This window comes from Sceloporus occidentalis, unplaced genomic scaffold, assembly GCF_023333645.1.
Source record: "Sceloporus occidentalis isolate IW3139 unplaced genomic scaffold, rSceOcc1.0.p SCAF_6, whole genome shotgun sequence".
NCBI lineage: Eukaryota > Metazoa > Chordata > Lepidosauria > Squamata > Phrynosomatidae > Sceloporus > Sceloporus occidentalis.
The window spans coordinates 100,626,350-100,651,773 of NW_028316986.1; the positions used below are offsets into that span (position 1 = coordinate 100,626,350).

General features: G+C 41.7%; 1 protein-coding gene across 1 annotated transcript in view; it reads right to left on the reverse strand.

Moving 5' to 3' along the window:
- Positions 1 to 5,058: 5,058 nt before the first annotated feature.
- Positions 5,059 to 25,424, reverse strand: part of DCBLD1 (discoidin, CUB and LCCL domain containing 1) — a 44,946-nt gene continuing 24,580 nt past the window's right edge. Inside the window, exons 4-15 of the mRNA XM_089530510.1 lie at positions 23,969 to 24,020; positions 23,485 to 23,557; positions 20,904 to 21,037; positions 20,441 to 20,481; positions 17,510 to 17,725; positions 13,354 to 13,478; positions 12,026 to 12,173; positions 11,810 to 11,926; positions 10,609 to 10,699; positions 8,749 to 8,798; positions 7,906 to 8,025; positions 5,059 to 5,947 (exon numbers count right to left, since the gene is read on the reverse strand). Of these exons, the coding sequence (XP_089386636.1) occupies positions 5,433 to 5,947; positions 7,906 to 8,025; positions 8,749 to 8,798; positions 10,609 to 10,699; positions 11,810 to 11,926; positions 12,026 to 12,173; positions 13,354 to 13,478; positions 17,510 to 17,725; positions 20,441 to 20,481; positions 20,904 to 21,037; positions 23,485 to 23,557; positions 23,969 to 24,020 (1,682 nt within the window). The 3' untranslated portion in view covers positions 5,059 to 5,432. The remainder of the gene's footprint in view (positions 5,948 to 7,905; positions 8,026 to 8,748; positions 8,799 to 10,608; positions 10,700 to 11,809; positions 11,927 to 12,025; positions 12,174 to 13,353; positions 13,479 to 17,509; positions 17,726 to 20,440; positions 20,482 to 20,903; positions 21,038 to 23,484; positions 23,558 to 23,968; positions 24,021 to 25,424) is intronic.

The following is a 25,424-nucleotide window of genomic DNA, read 5'->3' on the forward strand; positions in this document are numbered from 1 at the left end:
CGGTTTCATGTAAATGTTAAATAGCATGGGAGACAGAATGGCTCCTTGAGGGACCCCAGTTGTGAGGGCCCTCTTATCGGAGCACACGTCTCCCAGCTGCACCATCTGGAACCTCCCAGAGAGGTAGGACCGGAACCACTGGAGCGCAGTGCCCCCGATTCCCACCTCAGCCAGGCGTTCCAGAAGGATACCATGGTCTATGGTATCGAAAGCCGCTGAGATGTCCAAGAGCACCAACAGGGACACGCTTCCCCTGTCGATGCCCAGACGGAGATCATCGACCAAGGCGACCATGGCCGTCTCAACCCCGTAACCCACCCGAAAGCCAGTTTGAAATGGGTCCAGATAATCCGTTTCATCCAAGACCGACTGAAGCTGGATTGCAACCGCCCTCTCGATCACCTTCCCCAGAAATGGCAGCAGCGAGACTGGCCGATAATTATTGTATACCAGGGGGTCGAGGGAGGGCTTTTTTAATAAAGGTTTTACGATGGCCAATTTTAACTCAGATGGAAATTGCCCTTCCCTCAAGGATGTATTAATAATCCGGCGCAGCAATAAAGTTACTGCTGGTCCCCCCTGCGCTGCTAACCATGAGGGACAAGGGTCGAGAGAGCAGGTTGTCTTCCGAACACTTCCGAGGATCTTGTCCACATCATCGGTACTTACCAACTCAAACTGATCCAGTTTAATGGAGTCCACGGAGGCTCTGGATGCCTCTACCCTAGGTTCTGCTCCAATGCCGGCGTTAAGACCTTCACTTATCCGAGAGGTTTTATCCGCGAAGAAGTTGTTAAATTGGTCACAGCAGGCCTTAGAAGGTTCAAGGATCTGGTTCGGGGCGGGAGGGAGCTGAGTTAGCTCCCTGACCACCCTGAACAACTCTGCTGGACGCGACTCCGCGGACGCGACACGAGCACCATAGAACGAGTTCTTAGCTGCTTGTATCGCCTCTCCGTAGTCCTGCAAAAGGCGGTATAGGAGAGTCTTGTCAGCTAAGCGTAGGTGTTTCCGCCAGCGGTGCTCTAACCGTCGCAGGACCCGCTTCCTTGCCTGGAGGTCTTCCGTATACCAGGGCTTACGTTTGGAAGCGGGCCTGAGAGGGCGCTTGGGAGCGATGCTGTGTATAGCCCTAGAGAGACCGGTATTCCAGATACCAGTCAGGGCGTCAACAGAGTCGCCGTCACTTCCAACCATGTGTCCCTCTAAGGCTTCCTGGAACCTATTGGGTTCCATCAGCCTTCGAGGGTGGACCATCCTAATAGGTCCACCACCCCCAGGGGGGATCTGGGTAGAGGCCTTGATTTTTGCCTCCACGAGGAAATGATCCGTCCATGACAGGGGGGAAATATTAGTTATTTCCGCCCACGGATTTTCCACATCTGAACAAAAGACCATATCAAGTGTATTACCCGCAAAATGCGTTGGACCCGAAATCAGCTGGGACAGGCCCATGGCCGCCATGGTATCCATGAATTCCCGAGCCGCACCGGATGGAACATAGCTGGCCGTGAGGGCAATGTTGAAGTCACCCAGGACAAGTAGCCTGGGCGTCTCCAGCATCAGCTCTGCGACCAGCTGTGTCAGCTCGTTAAGGGAGTCCGCTAGTGCACGGGGTGGTCGATACACCAACAGAATCCCTAGACTGTCCTTAGCCTTTAGGGTCAGGTAAATACACTCGATAAAGGACGTCTGTTGGATGTGGTTCCTGGTGAGAGACAAGGTGTTCCTATGTATCAAGGCCACCCCCCCCCGCCCACCTAACCTGGGCTGGTCCTTCACCGAGAACCCAGCAGGAAGGGCCTGTGCCCACACAGCGTCCCCCTCAGGCCCAAGCCAGGTCTCGGTAATGCAAGTCAGGTCGCAATTAGTGTCCTCCAGCAGATCATGGAGGATGTGGGACTTGTTGTTAATCGACCTGACATTGCACAGGAGCAGCGACAGGGTTTCTGGCACGGTTGGAGTGACCCTCAGGTCCCTTTGGTTGGGAGGGGGACAGGAAGGAGAGATAGATATGACGCATCGATCCCGCCTTCCTCTGTAACGCAAGTCCCTTCTCTAACAGACAACCATCTAGCCTGTTTAAAATCCTCCAATGAAAGAGAATAGTCTGATCTACTATCAAACAGCTCTTACCATCAGGAATTTCTTTCTAATATTTAGTCAGAATGTTCTGTCCTGTAATTTGATTCAGTTCCCAGTAATTTGGGTCTTACTCTCTGGAGCAGCAGAAAACAAACTTAGGCGCGTTACAGACGCGCCGAAGGGGCGTGCTAGGGTTAGAAAGGGGTGTGTTAGGGTTGAGAAGGGGCGTCACTTCCTGACGCCCCTCAACCCTAGTACGGACCGAGTCCATACAAAATGGTGGCGCCCATCCACATGGGGGGCGCCATTTTGATGTCACAGATGCGTAGCGTCCAGACGTCGCGCGGCGGAAGTGACGCCGTGAGTGTGCGACTAGCGCCTCACGGCGCCACTTCCAGGGCCCAGAAAGAAGCCCATTTCGGCACTTCTTTCTGGCTGTGCCCAGGAACCGCGCAGTTTGGCCGCTGCAGTTCCCGGACGCAACAATCGGCGGCGGCGGCAGAGCGCCCTTCTTGGGTGCTCTGTAACACGCCTTAGTATCTTCCACATGACAGCCCTTTACACTTATATAATTTTAAATTATAGGTCTTATATAGAAATCAATAGTACACTTATCTAGCATTGGCTAGACCAATGGAAGTTCTTCCTCAGTTATCTTTTCCAAGTATTCCTTATTAAATAGAAGACAAAAATATTTCCAAGTATTCCTTTTTCCAAGTATTCCTTATTTAAATAGAAGGCAAAAATAACAAAATCTGGATACTGATCTACGTAATCAAATCTGTCACTGAGCTAGGATTAGATTCAAGGATTATTAGACTCTGCCCAACAACACAAAATAAAAATGAAAGATCTGGTTCTTTGAAAATATGAAGAAAATTGCCAATGGAGACAGACGCACATGATCTCAATATTAGAATTGCTCCATAGGCTGGTTGTAACGGAGAAATAAAGAGTATAACACATGGTGATAAACAGAAATAGGCTTAGAAATGCAGCAACAACTATGTACTTAAAGCACAATGAGAACATTCAGTGTGTTGCATTTAAAGCAGCTTGTTCTTAACATATGAATATGTGTTAAACTAGATTCACTTATCTGTACTTCCAAGTTTGTATTTTCTGCTCATTTGCCTGAGCCTCAAGGATTGTAGGCAGAGTTATTTTCTATAATTAGATTCTTGTTTAAACAACAAACAAGCCAAGGATGCTAGAGATTCACCTTAGAACTTTGCATTTGCAAAGCATGTGCTCTGTCACTAAATTCAGTTCCCCTTTTGAAGATGTCCTGTGCTGTAATTTCCATATTTACAACACAGTCATACTTAGATGTAAAGCTTACAATGATTCAACTTGCTCCTTAATAAGTAACTGCAGCCTTAGGCCATGTGCTGTTCTTCATTTGGAAACCCTGCATTTTCAATGTTTAACTTTCCAGGTTTGTAATAATTTGAATGTGTATATACTAACCAAGTCTCAAGAGAATTAAGTATGAGAGTTAATTACTTTGCAAAAGTTCGTTTGATCATTCAGTTTACTTTCTTTCATATCCTAATGTTTGGCATCCTGTTAGTGACTATGCTGTCAGTGACTATGCAAGTGTAAGTCCACCGGTATAGCTGTGTATAGCTCTTTTTGGATGTGTCACTGTAGAGGCTAGTACTCTTCCTCTATAATGACCAAAGCCCCAGGACACACCATTCTGTTGTGACAGAAACCCACCACGGCTATTCAGTGGCTGGTGAATAACAGGGGAGGGGATTGTAAAAGCATCTAGCTATGTCCCTATAGTCAGATGCACAACAATTACATAATAAAATAATAAATAATAAAACCTCAATTTATATCCCGCTTTTTGTTTCCACAATCAAAGCGGCGTACAACTTTTAAAAAATACAATATATACAATTTCCCCCCCTTAAAAAAGGATTAAACAATTCCATCCATTAAAATTACAGATAAAAATCTAAAAACAATAGTACAATAATAAAATAATAAAATAACGGTGGGCAGAGTCTTAATTTGTATATGTCTGTGGGGGAGCGTTACATGGCCGGGATCTATTCCGGGAAGGCCTGCCGGAAGAGATCCGTCTTGATAGCTTTCTTGAAGCTCTCAAAGTTGGCAATTTGACGGATCTCGTCCAGCAGGCCATTCCGTAAAGTGGGAGCGATTGCGGAAAAAGTCCTCTCGGAGGTCGCAGTCAATCTGGTCTTTGTGGACTGCAACAAATTCCTCCCAGAGGATCTGAGGGTACGGGGCGGATTGTACGGAAGGAGGCGATCTCTTAAGTAGGTTGGGCCCAAGCCATGGAGGGCTTTAAAGGTAATGACCGACACCTTGTACATAATCTGTTGAGACCTTCGGAGGAGCCCAGATCTCTGTGGATGACATCATGAATTGGGCTATGGGGACCCAGCTGGATGTTTCACAGACAGAGGCAGAGAGAGCTTACACCTCAACAAGGACAAATAATAGACTCAATTCATTTACTCAGAAGTCCACTGTATGGACAAGATTGTGTATACCTATGCACACAGGCATTCATGTGCATAGGAAGGGAAAAGGCCATTGTAGTTGGTGCACAATCTAGCTTCCTGATAATCTCCTCTTTCATCCACCCCCCCCTGCAAAAAAACCCAAAACAAAAACCCAGCAAGTTTATAGTCTTTAGGGCTGCAAAGATACATTTGAGAGAGTATTAACAGTGTCTGTTGAAATCTCAGAAGTGGTGAATGAATACAGTTAGTAGTTGGCCTCAATGCCATATCAATTTCATGGCTAGCAGGCAGTAATAAATTAGGCAAAGATGAAAAGAAACTCTACTGTTCAATTTATATAAATTCAGACACAATCCAGTATTTGTTAACTATAGATCTGTACTGTGTGGATACAGAATTCATTATTTTTGTTTTTAGTTCTACTTGTAGCTTTGTTTACTGAATCCGAAAGAACTTCCAAGAAAGGCATTCCTTAGACTGAAACATGGGGAAAAGACACTGTTTGGTGTAATATGCATTCCCTGAATAGAGGACATCTCCCCTCCCCAGACACACCTCCTCCACATGCAGACACACAAAACAAAACAAATTGAAGGAGTTGTTTAAGTTATTTTTCTTAAATTAAAAACATATGTACACATTGCACAGCATTAGAGCACCAATATCTGCAGAAAACTGATTTCTTGCAGACTTCACTGTGAAGGTTGAGTGATAAACTTTTACTTTTCTTAAAAACTTTCTTTTATCCACCAGATAGTCCTTGTACAAAAGCAAACATAGTTCTGATTTAAGTCCTTTCCAGTACCTGGACCATTAGGGCAGCCAAGTTTCTCTTTTGTCTCTTCATTACAGGAGAGCTGTTACTGCAGTCTGATTTATTGGTTTTAGGTAGTGTCTAGGTGTTGAGTAGTTCTCCCTTATCCCTAAACCAGTCTGGGGCTTCTGATAGCTAGTACTATAGTCCACCATAGGCAAAATATTATTTTTTGGCTTATCATACTCCTTTTGACTTTGTGGTGTTTGATAGTCTCCGGTCTCAGCATCAGTTTTGCATAAGGCAGTGAAATTGTCTGCAGAAATTGAGTATTTATGAGCAGAAGAAACAGTGGGAATGTTGTAGCAGCTCTCTGAAGGAAAAGCATTTTCTCTTCCTATATGTCGCTCTACAATAGGAGTGGCATATTCAGGCTCCTGACTGGTCAAAGGCAGTGCATAATCATGGCGACTGGTCTTCTGTGGACAGAGGTAATGGTTCCCAGTTTCTGAGCTACCTTTCTTCTCATCCTCTGTATCCATCGGTCTGAAAGTTGATCCTTTTCGAGTTACCATCCCAGTTCCAATCATAAGAGGCTGCTGATAATCTAGAAGAAAATGGAAAAGCACCTCTGAAATGCAGATGAGACTGGGTATCAACCTTAACTTATCACATCGATCACTGGGCAGCATGATGCATTTTCTGCATTCTGCTGTATTATTTCCCTTGTGGAAACTAAGGCAGGGTGCAGACCGCCAAAAAGAGATGCCTCCTTGGTGCCTCTCTTTGTGCACAGGAGCGCCGCCGCCTACATATGGCGCTGCGCAGCAAAGAAGGAGCTCTAAAAAGCGACTCCTTTTGTGGTGCTGCAATGTAATCATTGCGTGTGCCGTTTGTATGGTGCTGCACAACTGCGGTGCACTGACGACGTGCTAGGGTTGCAGGGCGTGTGCACGCACCACCCTGAGGCAACCCTAGCACGTTGTGGACGCGCTGCAAAGGGCCCATCTATACAGGGCCAATCATAGAATAAAATAGACTACTTAGTTTAGCTCATTTTGGTTTACCCCCTGCCACAATACAGATTCACCCGTCACATCCGTCTGACAAAAACAAGTTTTAATGTGCCATTTGTACACAGTAATTGATCTAGATTATTCATGCCATTTCTTAGACAGGTTAAGGTCATCTTCAAATAAAATGAAGTACTCTTTCACACCACACACAGTGAAATTGTGGAATTCACAGCCACTTAATGTAGTGAACGCAAGTTGGACACTTTCATAAGTGCAATCATGAATTCCAGCCATAGTAATTAAACAAGAACCTAATCAAGGAAACAGGAGACCAAATTCTATAAAACAACAGGAAGTCAAGTTCTTCCCTTACATACTTGCAGTTTATTTAGGATAGACAAAATATTTCTGAGCAGATAAATTTCTATATCCCAATCACAGTGAACTATATTCATCTTCAGGAGTTATGGGTGGAGATTAAGCCTATTCCTGGCACCCCTATATCCTATATCCCAGTGGTTCCCAACCTTCCTAATGCCACGACCCTTTAATACAGTTTCTCATGTTGTGATGACCCCCAACCATAACATTATTTTCATTACTACATGCAAATATGTGTTTTCCAATGGTCTTAAGTGACCCCCAAAGGGGTGCTGACCCACAGGTTGGGAACCACTGCTATATACCATCTGTTTTCTTTTTTTATTATTATTTTTTATTACTTTCTACTTACAACACAATACAATCACATCACGTTACATAACCATGACAACATAAATTACCAATAACAAATAAACAAACATATCACTTACACCTCACTTACAATCTATTTAAAATTACATATAACATCAAATGTACATCCTACTGCCTGGTTTCCTTCCTTATTTTGTTATTTTCATTTTTGCTATGTCTTACATTGTTTTCAAATACATTTCTTCACATAAATTCTTAATATTTTTCTTTCACTTTCTACTTTATTTTTTTCTCATATTCTTTCTCCAACCCTATGTTACAATTCCTCCGAGTAACACCTTGTTGTTCTTGGCTTTTGACTTTGTTAATTTAAATTAAAAAAAAATTAGTTTCTTTTTATCTTCCATTTCTACCTTCTAAAACATCTTGCTTTATCTGTAACAATTTTATCTTTCCGACATAGCATCTTATATCCTTATAATATCATAACATTCGACCATTTTTTCTTTAATAAAACATAAAGTAATTGCCAATCTTTTTAAATAGTTTCTTCATTTTTGTCCTTCAACCAACATGTTACTCTATCCATTTCTGCAATTTCGTACATCTTAATTAACCATTTATTCATAGACAGAACATATTTGGATTTCCATTTCTTGGCGTACACAATTCTTGCTCAGGTAAATGAATAAAACAATAGCTTTTCATACTGGTTTTCTAGTTCATTGCTAATCATACCCAGTAAGTAAATTTCTGGCAGGAATGGTAACTGGATTTTAAATTTCATTGTTATTATTCTATGTAAATCCAACCAGTATCGCGATATACCATCTGTTTTCAAAGGAGAATAGTGTACCTGCCATGTCTCTTGTGACCAAATCTAACTTTTGTGGCACTTCCTTTTCATTATTATAACTGATGGTGAACTCAGTAGATGCATGTCTGACAAAGGGATGTTTGATTTGTTTCCAGAAACCTTGAACAGAAAGATAAAAGTTCAAAACTCAGCAGTGTTATATCTCAAAATCATGTCCAGTTTAAATTGCAGCCCATACCAAAAAACCTTTATGTTGATCCACCATTCCACAACTGATTCAACAGATCTGCTTTACTTGGGAGTAACCAAAAAGGTATGCTGCTTAAATGATGCATGTGTCCTAAGAGTCCAGAAGCCACGCCAAAGCCACTTTCTAGTTCTAAGGACTGGAGTGTAGCTTTGGTGCAGCTTCTGGCCTCTTAAGATGCATGTGTCATTTAAACACCATACCTCCAAAGTGACCCGAAGCAGCTTTATTTTGGCCTGTCTGTTTGGGCACTTAGTCACTGGATATTCAGTCAATGATTCAAGGGTCAGAGAGGTGGAAATTTGGCACTTTATCTATACATGTTCCAGTTGTACCCAGATATTAAGTATAAAAAGCTTTTTATGTAGCAGCTCCACATTTGGGAGTAAGCATCTTGAGGGAAGTTACTTCAACTGCATCCAAAATATATTAGTGATACTTAATATGGAACTAGCTGGAATGGTGCTGGAAGTCCCAAATAGAGCAAACCTTCTGAATCAACTGTTGACATTCCATTCATTCAGCAACTGGTTCAATAGATCTACTCTAGCTGAGACTACTGATGGGATTTAGGCCATTATTTCTCCCTCTTATTCTTAACATGAGAAAAAAAAATCAAAATTTCTATTACTAACCTGGTTTCTCAGTGCCACATGAACCATATGCAATACCTTTCTTTCCTTTCCTATAATGAAGAAAAAGATTTTAGAACACTTCTCTAAAGTCAGTTTAGATGTTCACCAGGCCTGTTTCTGTGAATTCCAGCTGCCATCCCCCACGCAATCTGTCAGCTTTTCAGGCATGCACCTTCTCCATGAGCACACACAGAGCCCAAAAAGTGTGGCCAATTTACTAGGCAATCATTTTCCCTCTAGTAGTCAGCTGTAAAGTCCAGTTTTATTTCCACAATTATGGTGGACTTTATTTCTTTATTGCTTAGGAAAAACTTTAAATGGATTGCTTATTTATTTTGTTTATAACATTGAATAAAAATAAAATCACTGACCAAAAAACTAAACCATCAGACCAAGGAACCATTCCTTTAATGTGGAGTTTAAACCAGTCTTGTAACCCTTCAGTCAAATACTAAGGATTGCTTTTGCTTATGCTAGTGCTAAGTAAAGGATAAAAAGTCGCCCCTCCTAACTCACGGATCTGAGATCTGCGACCTTGAATATCTGCAGAGGGGCGACCTCCGCTATTTTCAATGGTGCGTGAGCCCGGTGGCATGCCCCATTCAAGCCTATGGGACTTGAATATGTGTGAGCCTCTGTTTTCACCAGGGGGGGGGGGGATCTGGAACAGATTCCCCATGAAAACAGAGGACCAACTGTAATTTCTTAGTCCACACAGGTAACAAATGCCACTGTATGATCATGAAGTGCTCATGTAAACTAAACTCTGGGCCAAAACAGATGGGCAGTAAACACCGGCTTTCTGTCACTGTGGCTTTCAGACAGCACATACCCCCCACACCACCAGGAAGCTGCACGGCTTACTTCATGTGTGCCAGCTTCACAGAGTTTTGGTGGCGCAGCATTTACATGCACCACACCACAGAAATGCCAAAAAGATATCAAATAATTATTAGGAAGATATCAAATAATTATTTTTGTGATCTTTATCTTCTGAAAACCTCCTTCCCCAGCAGCTTTAAAACAAAAATGTTTTTAAAACCCTGTATTGCAGGAGGTATTTGAGATCACCTCTTCTCTCTGCTGCCAATCACAAATATGTTTTTTTTTTGTTTTTACAATAATAACACTTGGTTATAAACAGAAAGAAGAGAAATCATACCTGACTCAACATTTCTCATTCCCTGTTTACTTATGTCTTATTCAAGAACTAAGCAACAAGTCCTATTATTATTAATATTAGCCTCTATTTTTTACATTTTCTACTTTAATGTCCCCTGGTCTGACTCCCCCAAACCTAGTTTACCAGGCATCAGTTGCACCAAGAGAAGGGGGTCCATTTTATATCATTTACCTGCACCCTGATCACCAGCAAAATGGAACTCCTTCACCTGAAGTGGCTGGTAAAGTAGGTTTGGGAGGGCATTTATGATTGTGGCAAGAGTGCAACAATAGTGACTCCATAGGGATAGTGAATATGCAGCAGTTATGGATGCGAAACTGTAGGCTATGCATCTATAATTGCAATACAGAATGTCAAAATTATTATTATGTTTATTTCCGATCCCTGTTTGCACAAACACAGTGTGACAGCTCCACATTCTGAGTTAATTCTCCATGCAAATAATTGAACATTTATTAATAGATCTGTCTTTGCTCCTTCCTGCTGTACAACAACAATAATTCAAATGAGAACTGGAAATCCTACTCTCACTGCTGCATAAACCCTCAGGCAAGTAGTGGCCTTCTTCTGCTGGTAAATCTGATAATTGTCCTTTGAACTAAAACAACCAAGAGGCTTCACACAAGAAATATTATACTTTTCAGCCTGAAAAAGTGAAAAAAATGTGAGTCACTTACTTTCGCAGGGCAGCAAAGGTACAAAGTCCACATATAAGGAACAGAAAAAGCACCACCAAGACTGGAACAAGTATAGCAGTCAACTTCATCCCTGAAAGAAAATAAAATCCATGCAACATAAGCCAAAAACCAATTTGAAACAATTGACTTGAGAGCTGAGCTGCAACTGGAGACCAGGGTTTGAATCCCCACTTGGTCATGGAAGCCCACTGGGTGACTTTGGCCAAGTCACACTCTCTCAGAATTAGTAGGAAATGGCCAACTCCCTCTGAACAAATCTCGCCAAGAATCTCTCCATGATAAGTTCACGTTCAAGTTGGAAAGGACTTGAAAGCAAACAATAACAAACAGGAAACAGCATATTCTTAAAACAATTAGTTTTTAAGTATGAATGTGTTTATTACTTTTTAAAAAGGAACCCCACCACAATGAAAAGTCTATTGAAAAGTTGTTGTTATTGTTAACCTGCCTTCCAGTCATCCCATGACAACCCTGTGGATGAGATAACTACTGAGAAGTAAGAGCCATTAAAGTTGAATGGGTCTTGCTGCTCATTAAGGGTATATAGAATGGGGCTGCATGTGGTTCTAAACAACACGATTTATTTATCTTAATATTTAATGTTCGATTTGTACTTATTTTTGCCTTTGTATGATATCTGTAAAGAATAAAAACTGTAAGATTTCTTAAATTTTAAAAAGCCTGCCTTTTATTTTAAATAACATATTAACAGTAGTCAAAAGATATGGCAACAGGAGAACAATATTCTGTTCTGTTCCTATTATTCTTCTTTGGCGATGAAATTCTGAGCCTATTTACTCCAAAGTGATGTTCAAATGCAGCTTACTTCCTTGTAAGTGCTTTTAGTGCTGCAACCAAAATGGGAATGGATACACCTTAAATTCATGCATCAGTGTATCAAGTGTACTAGATATTTTTTTTCTTTGGCCTGCATTCCGTTGGGAATAATTTGTGCACACAAGCATGCTGACACACACACATTTTACCCCTTTGGATGAAAATTTATCCCCCACGGTTTTCATTAAATCTATGGAGAAGGGAGTTGTTTAAACTTCATATAACACCATCATTTTTTCCATGCTCTCCAGTGCTTTTGTTCTTCTCAGTAAAATAAATGTACTGTGACTCAACTCCTTCATTTCCTATGTGAAAAATAAAAGCTAGAATGTATGCTAAGTACCTAGGCTGTTTTCTCCTGAAGGTAAGGGTTCTGTGATTGTTCTATCTTCTTTTCTGACTGAAACACCTGTACTTTGACTTGGTCTCTGCCAGAGTGGATGAATAATAGAGCTGTTCACTGAAGACAGAAAATGAAATTAGGTGAATTTTTAACAGATTTGTGTGACATTCACATCCTATTGCTTATCAAATATTTCTAAAGATTAACATTGCTTACCTTGAACAATATAGCAACCAAGAAGTTCCACCTTCAAAGCTATTCTTTTGTGCCAGCTCTGTGGAATAATCCTTATATATCGAGCTACTATGGGGGGAATGAAATTATTCCGTACTATATCACCATGGTTTGAATTGGCTTTGAATACCTATAGTTTGAAATAAACATGAACCATGTATTTAGATCACACATATATTGAAAGCACATGAATACCCACACACAAACATACTAATGAATAATCAATACTATTTAGGGCAACAAGTTTGGAACCAGAGGAATTGGATAGATTGGAGGTTGTGAGCCCTCCCTTCCACAAAACAATTGGATGGAATTCAGAGGGGAAGGACAATGAAGGCTGTCTCTAACATTAGCTTTTTAAACCCCTTTCCTCTCACTCAAGCCAACCCAGAAGACTTAACACAGTGACACTAGATAGAAGTTTTGTGGCTAGCTGAGCAGTTAGGAAAATTTGCAATTAACTGTGCAACTCAACTCATTCTGCACCTCCTAAATAGTGCGGTCTAGTTTTCCCCATCCTGTAGTGTGACTAATGCAGCTTGTCTCCCTGAAAATCATCTCTTCTGGTTAATGCCCCCAGTTTCATACAAAGAATTTCACTCAGGCCTCCAGCTATTTGTGTCCATTTGTGTCAGCATGTGGGGGACTTTTAAAATGCTTTCTGCTTCTGTGGAGAATATGGTATAAAGGGCACTTGAGCAAACTGTGCTTTAAGAACCATTGTCCCTGCTTCATGTACTGTATTTTTTAGAGTTTATTCTAGCTTAAACAATCTCTTCTTAGGGATACTGCAAGTCCCCCTCCTCAACATTAGGAGGAATTTCCTGACAGTAAGGGCTGTTTGACAGTGGAACACACTCCCTAGCAGTGTAGTAGAGTCTCCTTCCTTAGAGGTCTTTAAACAGAGGTTAGATGGCCATCTGTCAGGGATGCTGTGATTGTGATTTGCTGCATGGCAGGGGGTTGGAGTGGATGGCCCTTGAGGTCTCATCCAACTCTATGATTCTATCATTATAAATGTTTCTGCACCACGTTCATCACAGTACAAACCCTTCTGAATGTGATGGGGTAAGACAAATGACGCATGACTAGGCCAAAACTATACTGCAATCCTGTGCATTATTAGGCTACTGAAGCCCTGGAGGAGTCAATGGGATTTAAACAATGGGATGGTGATAAAGTGGACTGCAACCCTTATCATAGAAAGGAAAGGACAGATGGCAACTGACAATGAAGTGCTGGCAGGAAGAACAAAATATCCAACAACCTTGTATCTTTGACCCTTTGCCTTCCACCTTCCACCAATTTACCTTTTCTTCGTTGCTTAGGATTCCTTTGTAAGCCCTCCATTTTGAGTTGTTATTTTTATAGTTCACAATAAATGTCTTAACATAATAGTTAAAACTGAGCATAGTGGATCCCGTAGTTCTAATTCCTTGTAAGAAAAGGAAAAGGAAAAAGAAGATGGGTTGTTTATCTATCTATGAAAAAAGAAAATTCCTTGAAATAGAAACTACTAATTCATATTTGGACCAAAATGAAAAGACAACACTTTTTAAAACCTTTAGCTTCATACTACATTATGACTTCCACCACATGTTGGGACTCTCCAATTGCAAACAACAACAATGAAAAACAACTCTGAACCTGTGATGCTCCATCTGCCATATGTGCAAATGAGAGCCAGTACATATGCAAGCTTGATTACTACAGTTAGTTTTGCAAATATGTCTACCAAATATAGCATAATCTACAGGGCTGATGAACAGATTAGTGGGCCCTTAGTATCCACTGGGGTTTGATTCCAGGACACACCCCCTCCCATGGATACCAAAATCTGTAGATGCTCAAGTCCCATTGAATAGAACAGAATAATAATAATAATAATAATAATAATAATAATAATTTTTATTTATAGCCCGCTTTTCCAGGGTAGATCAAAGTGGGTTACAACAAGGCAAAAGATATACAAAACAAAATACAAAACATACAATATAAACATCATAAAAACAGTTCAATTACATTTAAAACACTCTAAAAATACAGCAGCATAAAACCCCCCAGAAAAAACAGACTAGCTGAATGAAACCATTGTACAACAGGGGAGAACAGTAAATGAGTGTTCCTTATATAAAATTGCAAATTCAAGGTTTGCTTTTTGGAATGTATTTCTCCCCCCCCCCCCACCAATATTTTCAAGCTGTGGATGTCCATGGATAAAAAATCTGTGGATACAGAGGGCTGACTGTATTTAAATCAGATATGAACCCTGAGGCTAAACTTTGGGGGTTTACATTTATATTCCATCTTTTTTGGAAAACTGGAACTCAAGGTGGCATTCACAAACAGATACAGATAAAAGCACATAGAATGGCATAAGAAAAAAATGTACAAATTGTTAAAATAGAAAGTAAACTATCCATAGATCTAAAACTAATCTATTTGGAAAGACCAAAGTCAATAAAACAGCACACTATTAAAAGTCTTGCAATCAATTCATAAAAGTACAGTATGCCAGACCAGAAAAGCCTTTATTTTGCAATAGAAGGACAGTAAGGAGGAAGCCACCCTAGCTTCCCCAGGGAGGGAGTTCCAAAGCTTGGGATCAGCCACAGAGAAGGTTCTTTCCCGTGTTCTCACTAGACATGACTGTAAAGACAGCTGGGCCTAGAGAAGATACATTACTTCAGATAGCCTGCGCCTGAGTTGTAAAGGGCTTAATAGGTCATAACTAGCAGTTTGAATTGTGCCTATGAAACAGACCAGAAATGTTGTAGCTTTTATTATAGCTGTGTAACAACATCAACCTAGCATCAAAAATGGAAATATCTACAAAGTATGGGATAATTCCCATTATGGCTGGCCAATCTGTTTTATCATCTTTGCCATGGAGATACAACCTAACACAAGTTTAGTTCAGTGGATTTAAGTGTGAATGACCTATTTTTGGACTTTTGTCAAACATGGTGTGGAGATGCTGGTTTCCACACATATAGGGGACATGCTCCAGGAAACAACAGTCTACAGCAGCTTTCTGCCTTTGACACTTGGATTTTTAGAGAGACCTCCTTTCACACTTATACTTTTACATTTATACTGTGCACTCATTCCTGGAGAAGTCAGACCTGGCCACGGTGGTTCATGCCTTGGTTACATCCCATTTGGATTACTATAATTCCTCTACATGGGGCTGCCTTTGAAAAGTACTCAGAAACGTCAGTTGGTCCAAAGAGCTGCAACCAGGTTGTGCTGGCTATAGGGAGCACACAACTCCCTTGTTGTGACAGCTCCACTGGCTGCTGGTCCATTTCGGGACACAATTCAAAGTGCTGGTTTTGACCTATAAACCCCTATACCATATCTCCCTTTACAAACCCACTAGAACACTGAGATAATCAGGACAGGCCCTTCTCTCTGTCCCACCACCTTCTCAGGAACAAGAGAGAGGGCCTTCTCAGTGGCTGCTCCCTGACTCTGGAACTCCTTCACTAGAGAGGCCAAGTTGGGCCCATCCCTGCTCTTCTTTCAGCGGCAGATAAAAACATTCTTATGCTGCCAGACTTTCTCAAAATGACAAGGGTTGGGCTTTAAATGCTGTATAAGGTTTGTACAGAGTTTCATACAGAGCTTTTAGTATATTTTAAATTTTAATGTGTAATATTTTAAACTTTTAAAAATTGTTTTTAAGTGTTTTTTAAACGTTGTATTTGCTTTTTATATATGCTTTGTATTGTTTTTAACTTGAACTGCTTTAAATTTTGTTAGCTGTCTTGAGTACCTATACCAGAGAAAGGAGAGATATAAATAAATAAACAAATCACTTTTCACATACATAACTGAAAAACCTGGAAAGATTATGTATACTAAATGTTTTCTTAATGTACTACACTGTTTTTAAATCTTCCAGCTGAAGCATGTTATATTTATAAATAACTAAGAAAATCAGTAAAAAAGAAGTGCAATTTTAGAAGCACGGGACAAGATGAAATAGGATGGCTAGGCCATACTCAGTTATCTGCACTCTATTCCACTTTGACCTCCATTGCCACATGCATAGTGAGTCAGTGATAAGTAAGGTGTGAGTATAGTCTTAATGAAAAGTGCACCTCCTGTTAACTGTCTAAGAGTTTCAGATATGTGTGTGAGTGTGTTTGAGAGAAAGGGGGGGGAGAGAAAAGACAGAATGTACAACAGTTTATATGTACACAAGTAACTTTATTTGTGTTGACTTCCTGCTTGTGTAAGTGGTGGCAAAGTCACTATTTGAAGATCTTTGAGAGTATCCAGTGAGCCTTTAACAGGATTAACTGTGCCCTCTTTCTTACTCTAGCCTATTGTCATGCATTATATTATCCTCCTCCTCCTCCTCCTCCTCTGTCTTAGCATATTTCTTGAAAGTACAGCCAGTCTTCCAGTATAACATGTGAGACAAAGCAAAAGAAATCCAAAGTGTTCCTGATAACATTAAAATGTATGATACAGGAATAAAGAACCAATGGCGTGTTACAGATGGCCCAGAAGGGGCCGTCTTGCGCGCGCCGCCGGTTGCAGCGTCCGGGAACCGCAGCAGCCAAACGGCGCGGTTCCCGGACGCTGCCAAGGAGCGTGAAAATCGTGCTACTTCTTGCTCCCTGGAAGAGACGCCGCGAGGCGCTAGTCGCGCACTCGCAGCGTCATTTCCAGGGCGTGACGTGCGTCCGTTATGTCAAGATGGCGGCGGCCGTGTGAAACGGCCGCCGCCATTTGTTACAGAGTCCGTAGCAGGAGTAGGGGCATCTAGAAGAGACGCCCCTTTTTAAAACTGGGACGTCCTGAGGACGTCCCAAATGGCGGTATGTAACCCGCCAAAGTATCATTAACAGTCCAACAACTGTAACAGATTCAGCTGTATCTATTTACTACTGCAAGAGTCTTTAAATAGTAAGTTATAACAAATTACATGGTTCCAAAAGGGCAACAAAAGACATGGGTTTGGAAAATTCCTTCTTATATTTCAGCAGTAAAGACTTAATAGCAGTTGATAAGAAGAGCACACCACAAACCAGCCCTAACTAGCCTTCTGCATTTTATCCAACCATAAATCATTCCCTATTGTGTTACTGGGAAAACTCAATGGTCTTAAACTGCTGTGGTGAATCTGGAGGAATTTGGCCCAAAGGCATAGTTTTGCATTTCAAGTTGCCTTTGCTTGTGAAGGAATAACTCAGTTTTTATGGATAATAATTGCAGTGATACCAGAGAGGCGTGCCAGGCATCTCCCATAAAACATTAAGCTTTTAATCATGTATTGCACTGATATGCAACCCTTCCTACACAGCATTTAAGCTCACAAAACTCTTCTATCTTACAGAAATAGTATGCAGACTGCATCTGATCATGATTCACATTGGAATGATGCTTATGAAAAACACAGTAAATTCAAAGAGATAAGAACAGACACATAATATTGTTTGATAATCAACAGACCTGTTATTCTTGTTCTCTCCCCCAAGTCAATTTCCAGCCACTGGCGATAGTTGCTCTGATTTGCTGCCCAGGAAGGTCCTTGAACTTTGAGCCAAGCCTTATCAGAAGACCACTGAATCACCTCTCCAATTTCATTGGTTTCCTCCCAAAATGAGGATGCAGTGATGTGACTCTTTGAAGTGTCTCCACCATCTAGATTCAGGGATTTATTGCAACCTTAAAATCCAAGATGTTTAAAAAAAAAAAGAAAAAAGATAAATGTCTATTTGTATTGTTTTTGTTGTTATTGTGTGTCTCCTCCAAGTCATTTTTGACTTATGGTGACCCTAAGGCAAACCTATCATAGGATTTTCTTGGTAAGTTTCTTCAGAGGGGTTTGCATTATACCCTTATATATGCTGCATTAACTAACACTGCATAACGGATAACTCACAGCCTTCCAAAATCCATTATCTCACATCAATATAGGGCTAAGAGGAGTTTCAGTCCAACAACATTTGCAAGTTATATTGCCTATTTCTACTGAAGAACAATGAGGACAGCCATCCATCCAGCAGACTGGCATCAATAGTTTCTATAAATATTTGCTTTCTCCACTGACCCCATGATCCTAATCTTAAATAAAGCCCCACATGCAAAACTCATGTATCCGACATAAATGATGCCCAAGATTAAGGCATCCTGGAAGGATCTATAACTATTGCATGAAAAAAATGATGGAGGAGACATGTAAGCAAATAAGTTTTCACTGCAAAACAAACAGCAGAAATAGTTTTTTAAGTGACTGATAATGTATATGAACACTGGTTGCATCAAGATTTAGGGGCTCGACAGACCGTCCCAAAAGGGTGGGCTGGAGCCGCCCGTTTTTGCTCCCCAGGGACGCCATAGCAGTCAAAAATGATGGAGGAGACATGTAAGCAAATAAGTTTGCTTACGGGTTCTTTTAGGTGCGTGCGGCTAATGCAATGAGTGCACCATTGGCGCACTATTGCGCATTAATGACGCAAGAGTGGTGCCATGATGTGGAGATGCTGTGCCATGCTTGCATCATCATGGCAGCCCCCATGGGGACAGGAGGCTGCCATGAAGGCAGCGTCCGTATGGACTAGAGCAGGGGTTGGCAACCTCCAGCCCGCGGGCCGGATGTGGCCCGCGGAGGCCTTTGAGCCACCCCCGGCTGCTCCTGCCGCCGCTGCCGCCACCGCCGCCGGTTGCAGCTTTTCGCTGCTCTGGGCACCGCCATTTTGGGCAAAAAATGGCAGCGAAGTCTTGCGCGACCTCAGGGAATGTCGTGCGAGATTTTGCCGCCATTTTTTTGCCCAAAATGGCGGCGCCCAGGGCTCCGACGGAGGCAGCGGGCCCCTGGGAGGCCCGTTGCCGTCGCAGGGGCTCTCCAGGAGGGCTCCTGTGATAGCAGCGGGCCCCTGGGAGGCCAGTTGCCGTCGCAGGAGCCCTCCAGGAGGGCTCCGACAGCAGCAGCGGGCCCCTGAGAGGCCAGTTGCCGTCACAGGGGCCCTCCAGGAGGGCTCCGGCGGTGGCAGCAGGCCCCTGAGAGGCCAGTTGCCATCGCAGGGGCCCTCCAGGAGGGCTTCGGCGGCGGCAGCGGGCCACTGGGAGGCCCGTTGCCTCCGCTGGGGCCCTCCAGGAGGGCTCCTGTGACAGCAGCGGGCCTCCCAGAGGCCCGTTGCCTTCACTGGGGTCCTCCAGGAGGGCTCCGGCAGCGGCAGCGGGCCTCTGGCGTCAGGGGCCGGCAAAGAGGGGGAGGCCTCCAGCGCTGGCGGTCCCCGCCGGCTCTTTCCCGGCCTCTGATAGGGCCTGGGGCCCCGTCAGGGGCTGGCAATGAGGAGGTGGCCTGGCCCCTGGGGGGTGGAAGCTCCGCCTCTGGAGGGTGGAGGCTCCACCCCCCCCGGCTTCGGCCCCCCAGTTGTCTGAGGGACAGCAACCTGGCCCCCGGCTCAAAAAGGTTGCCTACCCCTGGACTAGAGTTTGGGAGCGTGCAGTCGGCTGTGTTCTTCTGAACCCTAGAATTGGTGCCAGGATGGCGCTTCCCTCCCATGTGTACCAGGCCTCATTTAGTGAAGCCTTTGGATAATATCAAATACAGTGTTCTGGTCAAAGATATAGCCTTGTTAGTCTGGAAAATCAGTAATGCAAAGGGATCTTGTAGCACCTTTGGGACTAATGGAAAGAAAGAAGTTAGTAGCTTGAGCTTTTGTAGACTTCTCATATGGATGTTTGGGAGTGGAGAATCCAGAGACAGACCTATATAAGTAATCTGTGTGTGAAAACATCAATTCACATTCAAAACCTAAGGGGTATGGCCATGAGATGGAAAGTAGAGTTTTAATGATGGTCATTGTGGGACAAAGACAGCAAGAAAGCTGTTGTCTACAGCCAAGTAGATAAGCATATGAATGAATACTGGAATGTACAAACAAAAATCTATCTGTGAAATGGTCAACACAGCTACTCCTGAATGTTAACTGGAATGTAGTGTGGGAAATAGAGTCTCATTCATTTGGTTATCTACTGTCCTTGGCACATCCTGTAACAGACATAAGGACCTTCATGATGCAGAGAGATTCTGCAGTCTGGCTGATACACAGGGGTTCTTCAGCAGATAAAGTGAGGTGCTGTATATCTCTAGGGGTACCAAGCTTGGGATCTATTCTAAAAACAGACTTACCAGTTTTACCCATCAATTATGTAAATAAGAAAAATAGAACTAAAGACTACTCAGGGTATAAGAATACCCCTACACATGAAGGGGGGAATTTAACAGTGTGATCTTAGGCACACTCACTTGGCAGTCAATCCTATAAAATTCAGTGGCATTTTCCTATGAGCAATAACAGTACTTGGCTCTCAAGTCCTAATCAATTCACATGCATGTGTACACAAGTGCATGAATTAAAGAATATTTCTTACCATTTGAACTGAAAATAAACCGCTTATCTGACAGAGAGCCACTGGAAAGAAGGAAAAAGAAATAATAATCAAAATTTGGGTTATTTCAACTTGATCCTAAAACTTGCTTCTACAGCATAAAACAGAACAAACCTAACTTGTTGAAAAGCTATTAATCTTATTTTCCCAGTTCTGATAAAACAGGAAGTTATAGTTTATCCCAGACTTCCTCATGTGTTTGCTTGTGTAAAGGAAGAAGTAAAGCAGTTGCGTTTCAGTACACAAAGCATATCTTGGAGCATCAAACTGAAATCTTATTGTCTGAACACCATCATGGCTTCCTGGGAGAATAAAGGCTTCCTAATTTAATCACTGGCTCACACAAAGGGGAGAATGAAAGAGCTCTAGCCACAGGGAAAATGCTGGTAGATAATCTTCAGTTAAAAAACTGAGATACTATTGCCTGAATGTGGCCAGTACTTACTCCTGTGAAAGGATGTCATTGGCCAAGATTCCTTGATATCTTCGTGTTCCTTTCATCAGAACCACACTAATCTGGCCACCCAGTTCGTCTGCAATTACTCCAGCATGTATAGCAGATTTGCACAATAAAGATGTCTGAGGTGAAACAATCAAATAAAAATGGAGGCAAGATTTTAATATTCAAGGAGCTCATTCAACAAACTCAAAAACAAATATATAAACATCTTCCTGACATCTTTCTAAAGTTTAAAAGGAAAAAGCAGCAATTCTCTCTTTATTACCTAGGTTAACTGGAGACTGAAAGGGTTTTGATAACTTGTTCAGCAAGTATGTTCTAAGGTTAATATTTTACACAGTAGGAATACTCCTTCACCTATGCTTGTCCAGAAAATCATTAACAAAGTGTCATTTTCCCATTTGATAGGTAGAGAAGAATAATGCTCTTGTAGTTCGATGCAGATGTTTCAACTATGGTATGCATAACAAGGCTGAGGAGCTTTTTTTCTAGACCAGATTAGCTATGCCTGCTATACAAACCAAACATGAAGAAGTGTTTTAAAAAATCCAACAAACCTATGCCAATTACTTGTATCCATGGCAGGGCTTTCAAGGCGTTCTAATATACACATGAAACTCATAGACACACATACACCAGAAAACTATTACTATAAAAGGGGCAGCTGATCACTGCCTTTTCTTATGGTCAGATCAAAATAGTCACAATTTTCTTTTCCTCCAGAAACAGGAATAACTATTTAGTTGCTCAGTGGTAGAATACATACTGTTGTTGTGTGCCTTCAAGTCATTTCTAACTATAGGCAAACCTATAATGGGGTTTTCTTGACCAGATTTGTTCAGAGGTTTGCCGTTGCCTTCTCCTGAGGTTGAGAGCATGTGAGTTACAGAAGGTCACTAGTGGGTTTCCTTGGCTGAGCTGGGAATCGAACCCTGGTCTCCAGAGTTGTAGTCTAACATTCAAACCACTATGCCATGCTGCCTCTCTAGTACATACATACTAATGCACTACACATTCATACACAATTCATACATACTACTCTATCCTAATTTTTAATAATAGGAATTCTGACAACCTAAGAACTAAACCATTTACCACTGGATCCAAGCTAGTAAAATGAAGACATTTAGTAAACTTGGACTTAGGTCCAAAATACACTGCAGAAATAATCCAGTCTGAGAATGCTTTAATTGCCCTGGTTCAATTCTATGGAATTTTGGAAACTGTCTCTCTGGCTTTACTTCGCAAACGAAGATTCAGGAAGGACTCATCCCGCGCTTTCTACAAGCGCGTTGATGGCTAAAAAGGCCAATCCGAGATAAACAAGTCCGGTTGCAGAAAGCACAGCAGAAAGTCTCCTTGGGTGATGTTTCCGGGTTGTGGTTCTTTCTGCGTTGTTGTTTCTCTTTGAGACTCATTCAGCGTGAGCTTTCAAAAAAGGCTGCAGCATCATGGATAGTGCATCTCCATGCCTCCCGATGCGAGGCCAGGTTGGACTATTGTTGGTGATCAATTTGGCCGAGCCTGAGATGTTGTTTCAGGGAGTCCTTGTATCTCTTCTTTGGAGTGCCCCTCTTAACGCTGACCCGTGGCAAGTTCACCGTAGAATACTATTTTTGGGAGGCGATGGTCCTTCATCCTAGAAATGTGTCCTGCCCAGCGCAGCTGCGTCCTCAATAGCATGGCCTCAATGCTTGTGATCCCTGCTTGCTCAAAGACAGCAACATTTGTCACATAGTCAGTCCAGTGTATATTTAGAATTGTGCATAAACAGCGCTGATGAAAGCGTTCAACGAGTCGTAGGTGTTGGCAATAGGTGACCCATGTTTCAGACCCATAAAGGAGAATAGACAGTACAATGGCTCAATACACACTGATTTTTGTCCTTAGCCTCAAGTGTTTGTTACTCCAGACTCTTTTGTGAAGCCTTCCGAATGGACTATATGCCTTTGCTAGTCTGTGATCGATCTCTTTCTCAATCTTGGTGTCTGAGGAGGTGATGCTTCCCAGGTAGGTGAAGTGCTGGACGGATTTAAGCACAGATTTATCTACAGTGATGTGGGGATGGTAGTGTTCTTCCTGAGGTGCAGGCTGGTAGAGAACTTCCGTTTAGAAACTGTAGTTTTGTGAGAAATCTAGCCTTCTTTGTCAGAGAGCTTTGGTGCCACAATAAACTAGAATTCCCATGATTCCCTAGCACTGAGCTAGTGTAGTTAAAGCAGTCTCAAACTGGATTATTTCTACAGTGTGTTTTGGACCTTAGTTAGTATATATGCTCACTATTCATGATTTAGACCAATTTTTCTAGAACATTTAAACAAGAGAAAATGCAAAAATGTATAATGGTCCGATGATTCATATCAACCACAATCTGGCTTTTATAACCTTAACTAGTTCATTTACACTTATTTCAAGTTCTTGAGTTTTGAACAAGGGACTATCCTCCAATTCGCATAGCAGGTTCCTTTACTGATGCTTGAACTCAGTGTAAATATTTTAGTTTGTAGATGTCTATTGCTAAAATGCCTTCCTCTAGGTCTTTTTTCCCTCCATCTCAGATACTTACATCTCTGTAGCCTTCCACTATATTCCCAGAAATATCACCTGCTATTTCTCTACAACCAGCCGGACAGTACCTGCTGCCATGGAGAGGAGAAAAGATACTGTTAGAAATAGGAACTGGTGTAAAGTGCAGTGTATGCACACATACATATACATGCAAATGCAAGCACATACATGTATAGCAAGGCATTACTGACTACTATGCAAGCCTTAAATAGCATAGAGGTCTGCAGTAGCATTCCTTAATTACTCTGGAATGCAAATTTTTTAAAGGAAGGCTTTGGTGTCTCTCACAGACGTGTATCAAGAAGATAATCACTGATTAGATATCGTCGAAAATCTCCAAGAAAACACATTCCTGTGGTTGGCAGCAGAGTCTCAAGCGTATCACAAGTGGTCATGTATCTTATCCGGTTACAGCATTATATCTGTAAATTGCAAGACACAACATGACAATTAAAATGTCAGGCTCCTAAATCTATATTTACCTATATTCCATTTCTCCATAGTGGTTTGCTCTGTCCAAACATGTGATTAAATCTGTTGAAAGCAAAAGTTCTTTAGGAATGTAATTCATACACAGAAAGACAATGTGGCTACTCAAATAAAGCTAAAATGTTGCACTTTTAGACTTTTTTCAAGAGCTATCAATCTATAGCCACAGTATTCTTCACTGTTTCCCTTTCTTATACCACTCCCTTGCTCTCAGATTTGTTGAAGATACTGTAGGCTCACATTTTCTTCCTATAGGAGTAATTATGTCATGATCTAGTGTCAGAGGACTTATTTCAGCAGGGGATCATTTACATCCTACACTTCCCAAGCAGGTACAGAAGAGACATTTCTAATGGTCATTTTTGGAATATTTTGGTATAGTTAGAACTGTGGCTGAAACAACAGGCTGAGATCTGAAGCAACAGATTTAGTCATCATGATATGCATTAATTACCAGGATAGGCTTTATCTTTGGAAGTGTGTCAAAACTTTGAAGAGAGGTCTTGGTTAATATCACTTAGTATTTCAACTGAAACCATATATCTAAGCCAGGTGCCACTTTGGAACATTTGCTGTTTCAGCCAGGAAAAGCCAGGGCCAAATATGCACCTTTAAAAAATGCCACTGCCCATTTTTCTAAAGTTTCATAAAGTAAGTAAACGTTTGTGAACTTGGTCTCCACAAATATAAGGGCACAGTTTCAATTAAATTAATGCATAATTTGTTACATCCCATACATTTTGTAGCAATATTTTGAGTAATCCTTTATGTTCAGTTAGATCATTTAATCTCTGTTGTAATTTTCAAATCAATTTCTCATTAGTGTATGCTCTGCAAAGTTTCTGAATATCATGGAACACTTCTCCGAAATTCTGCATTCAGTCTGAGCTATATTTTTTACTATGCTGTATGGGATGAAGCAAGTGACTTAGGCATACACACTGAACACAGTTAGGACAAATCCACCATTCTTACAAGTTTGGAGATTGCATTTTCATTATCGCATATGAACCGAAACATTATCTGTACTCCACAGAATCAGGAATCCAAAGCGCTGGGAAATTACAGTCATATAATTCTATTATGATCCCTAAGAAGGACTGTTCACAACAGCCATATAATTCTATTATGATCCCTAAGAAGGACTGTTCACATTCCTGTTTAGCATGGATTTTCTTATCCATATGACATAAATAGAATCAGTAGCCACAATGTGGCTACTCATAAAGCCAGAAACAGCAAAATGCATTTCTATATATGCATATGGGGGAAGGGGAAAGAAGAGGAGGAGATCATGGGTAGATATCTTTACAGAGCTTCCATGTACCCACAGGGATTGCTGGATTGCAGCCTTTTATTCAAAGTCAGGTTCCTCTTGCTAGTCTCTTCCCACTACAACAGGGATGGGCATGCTTGAGGCCTGGAGACTGCATCACTCAATTTTTGGCT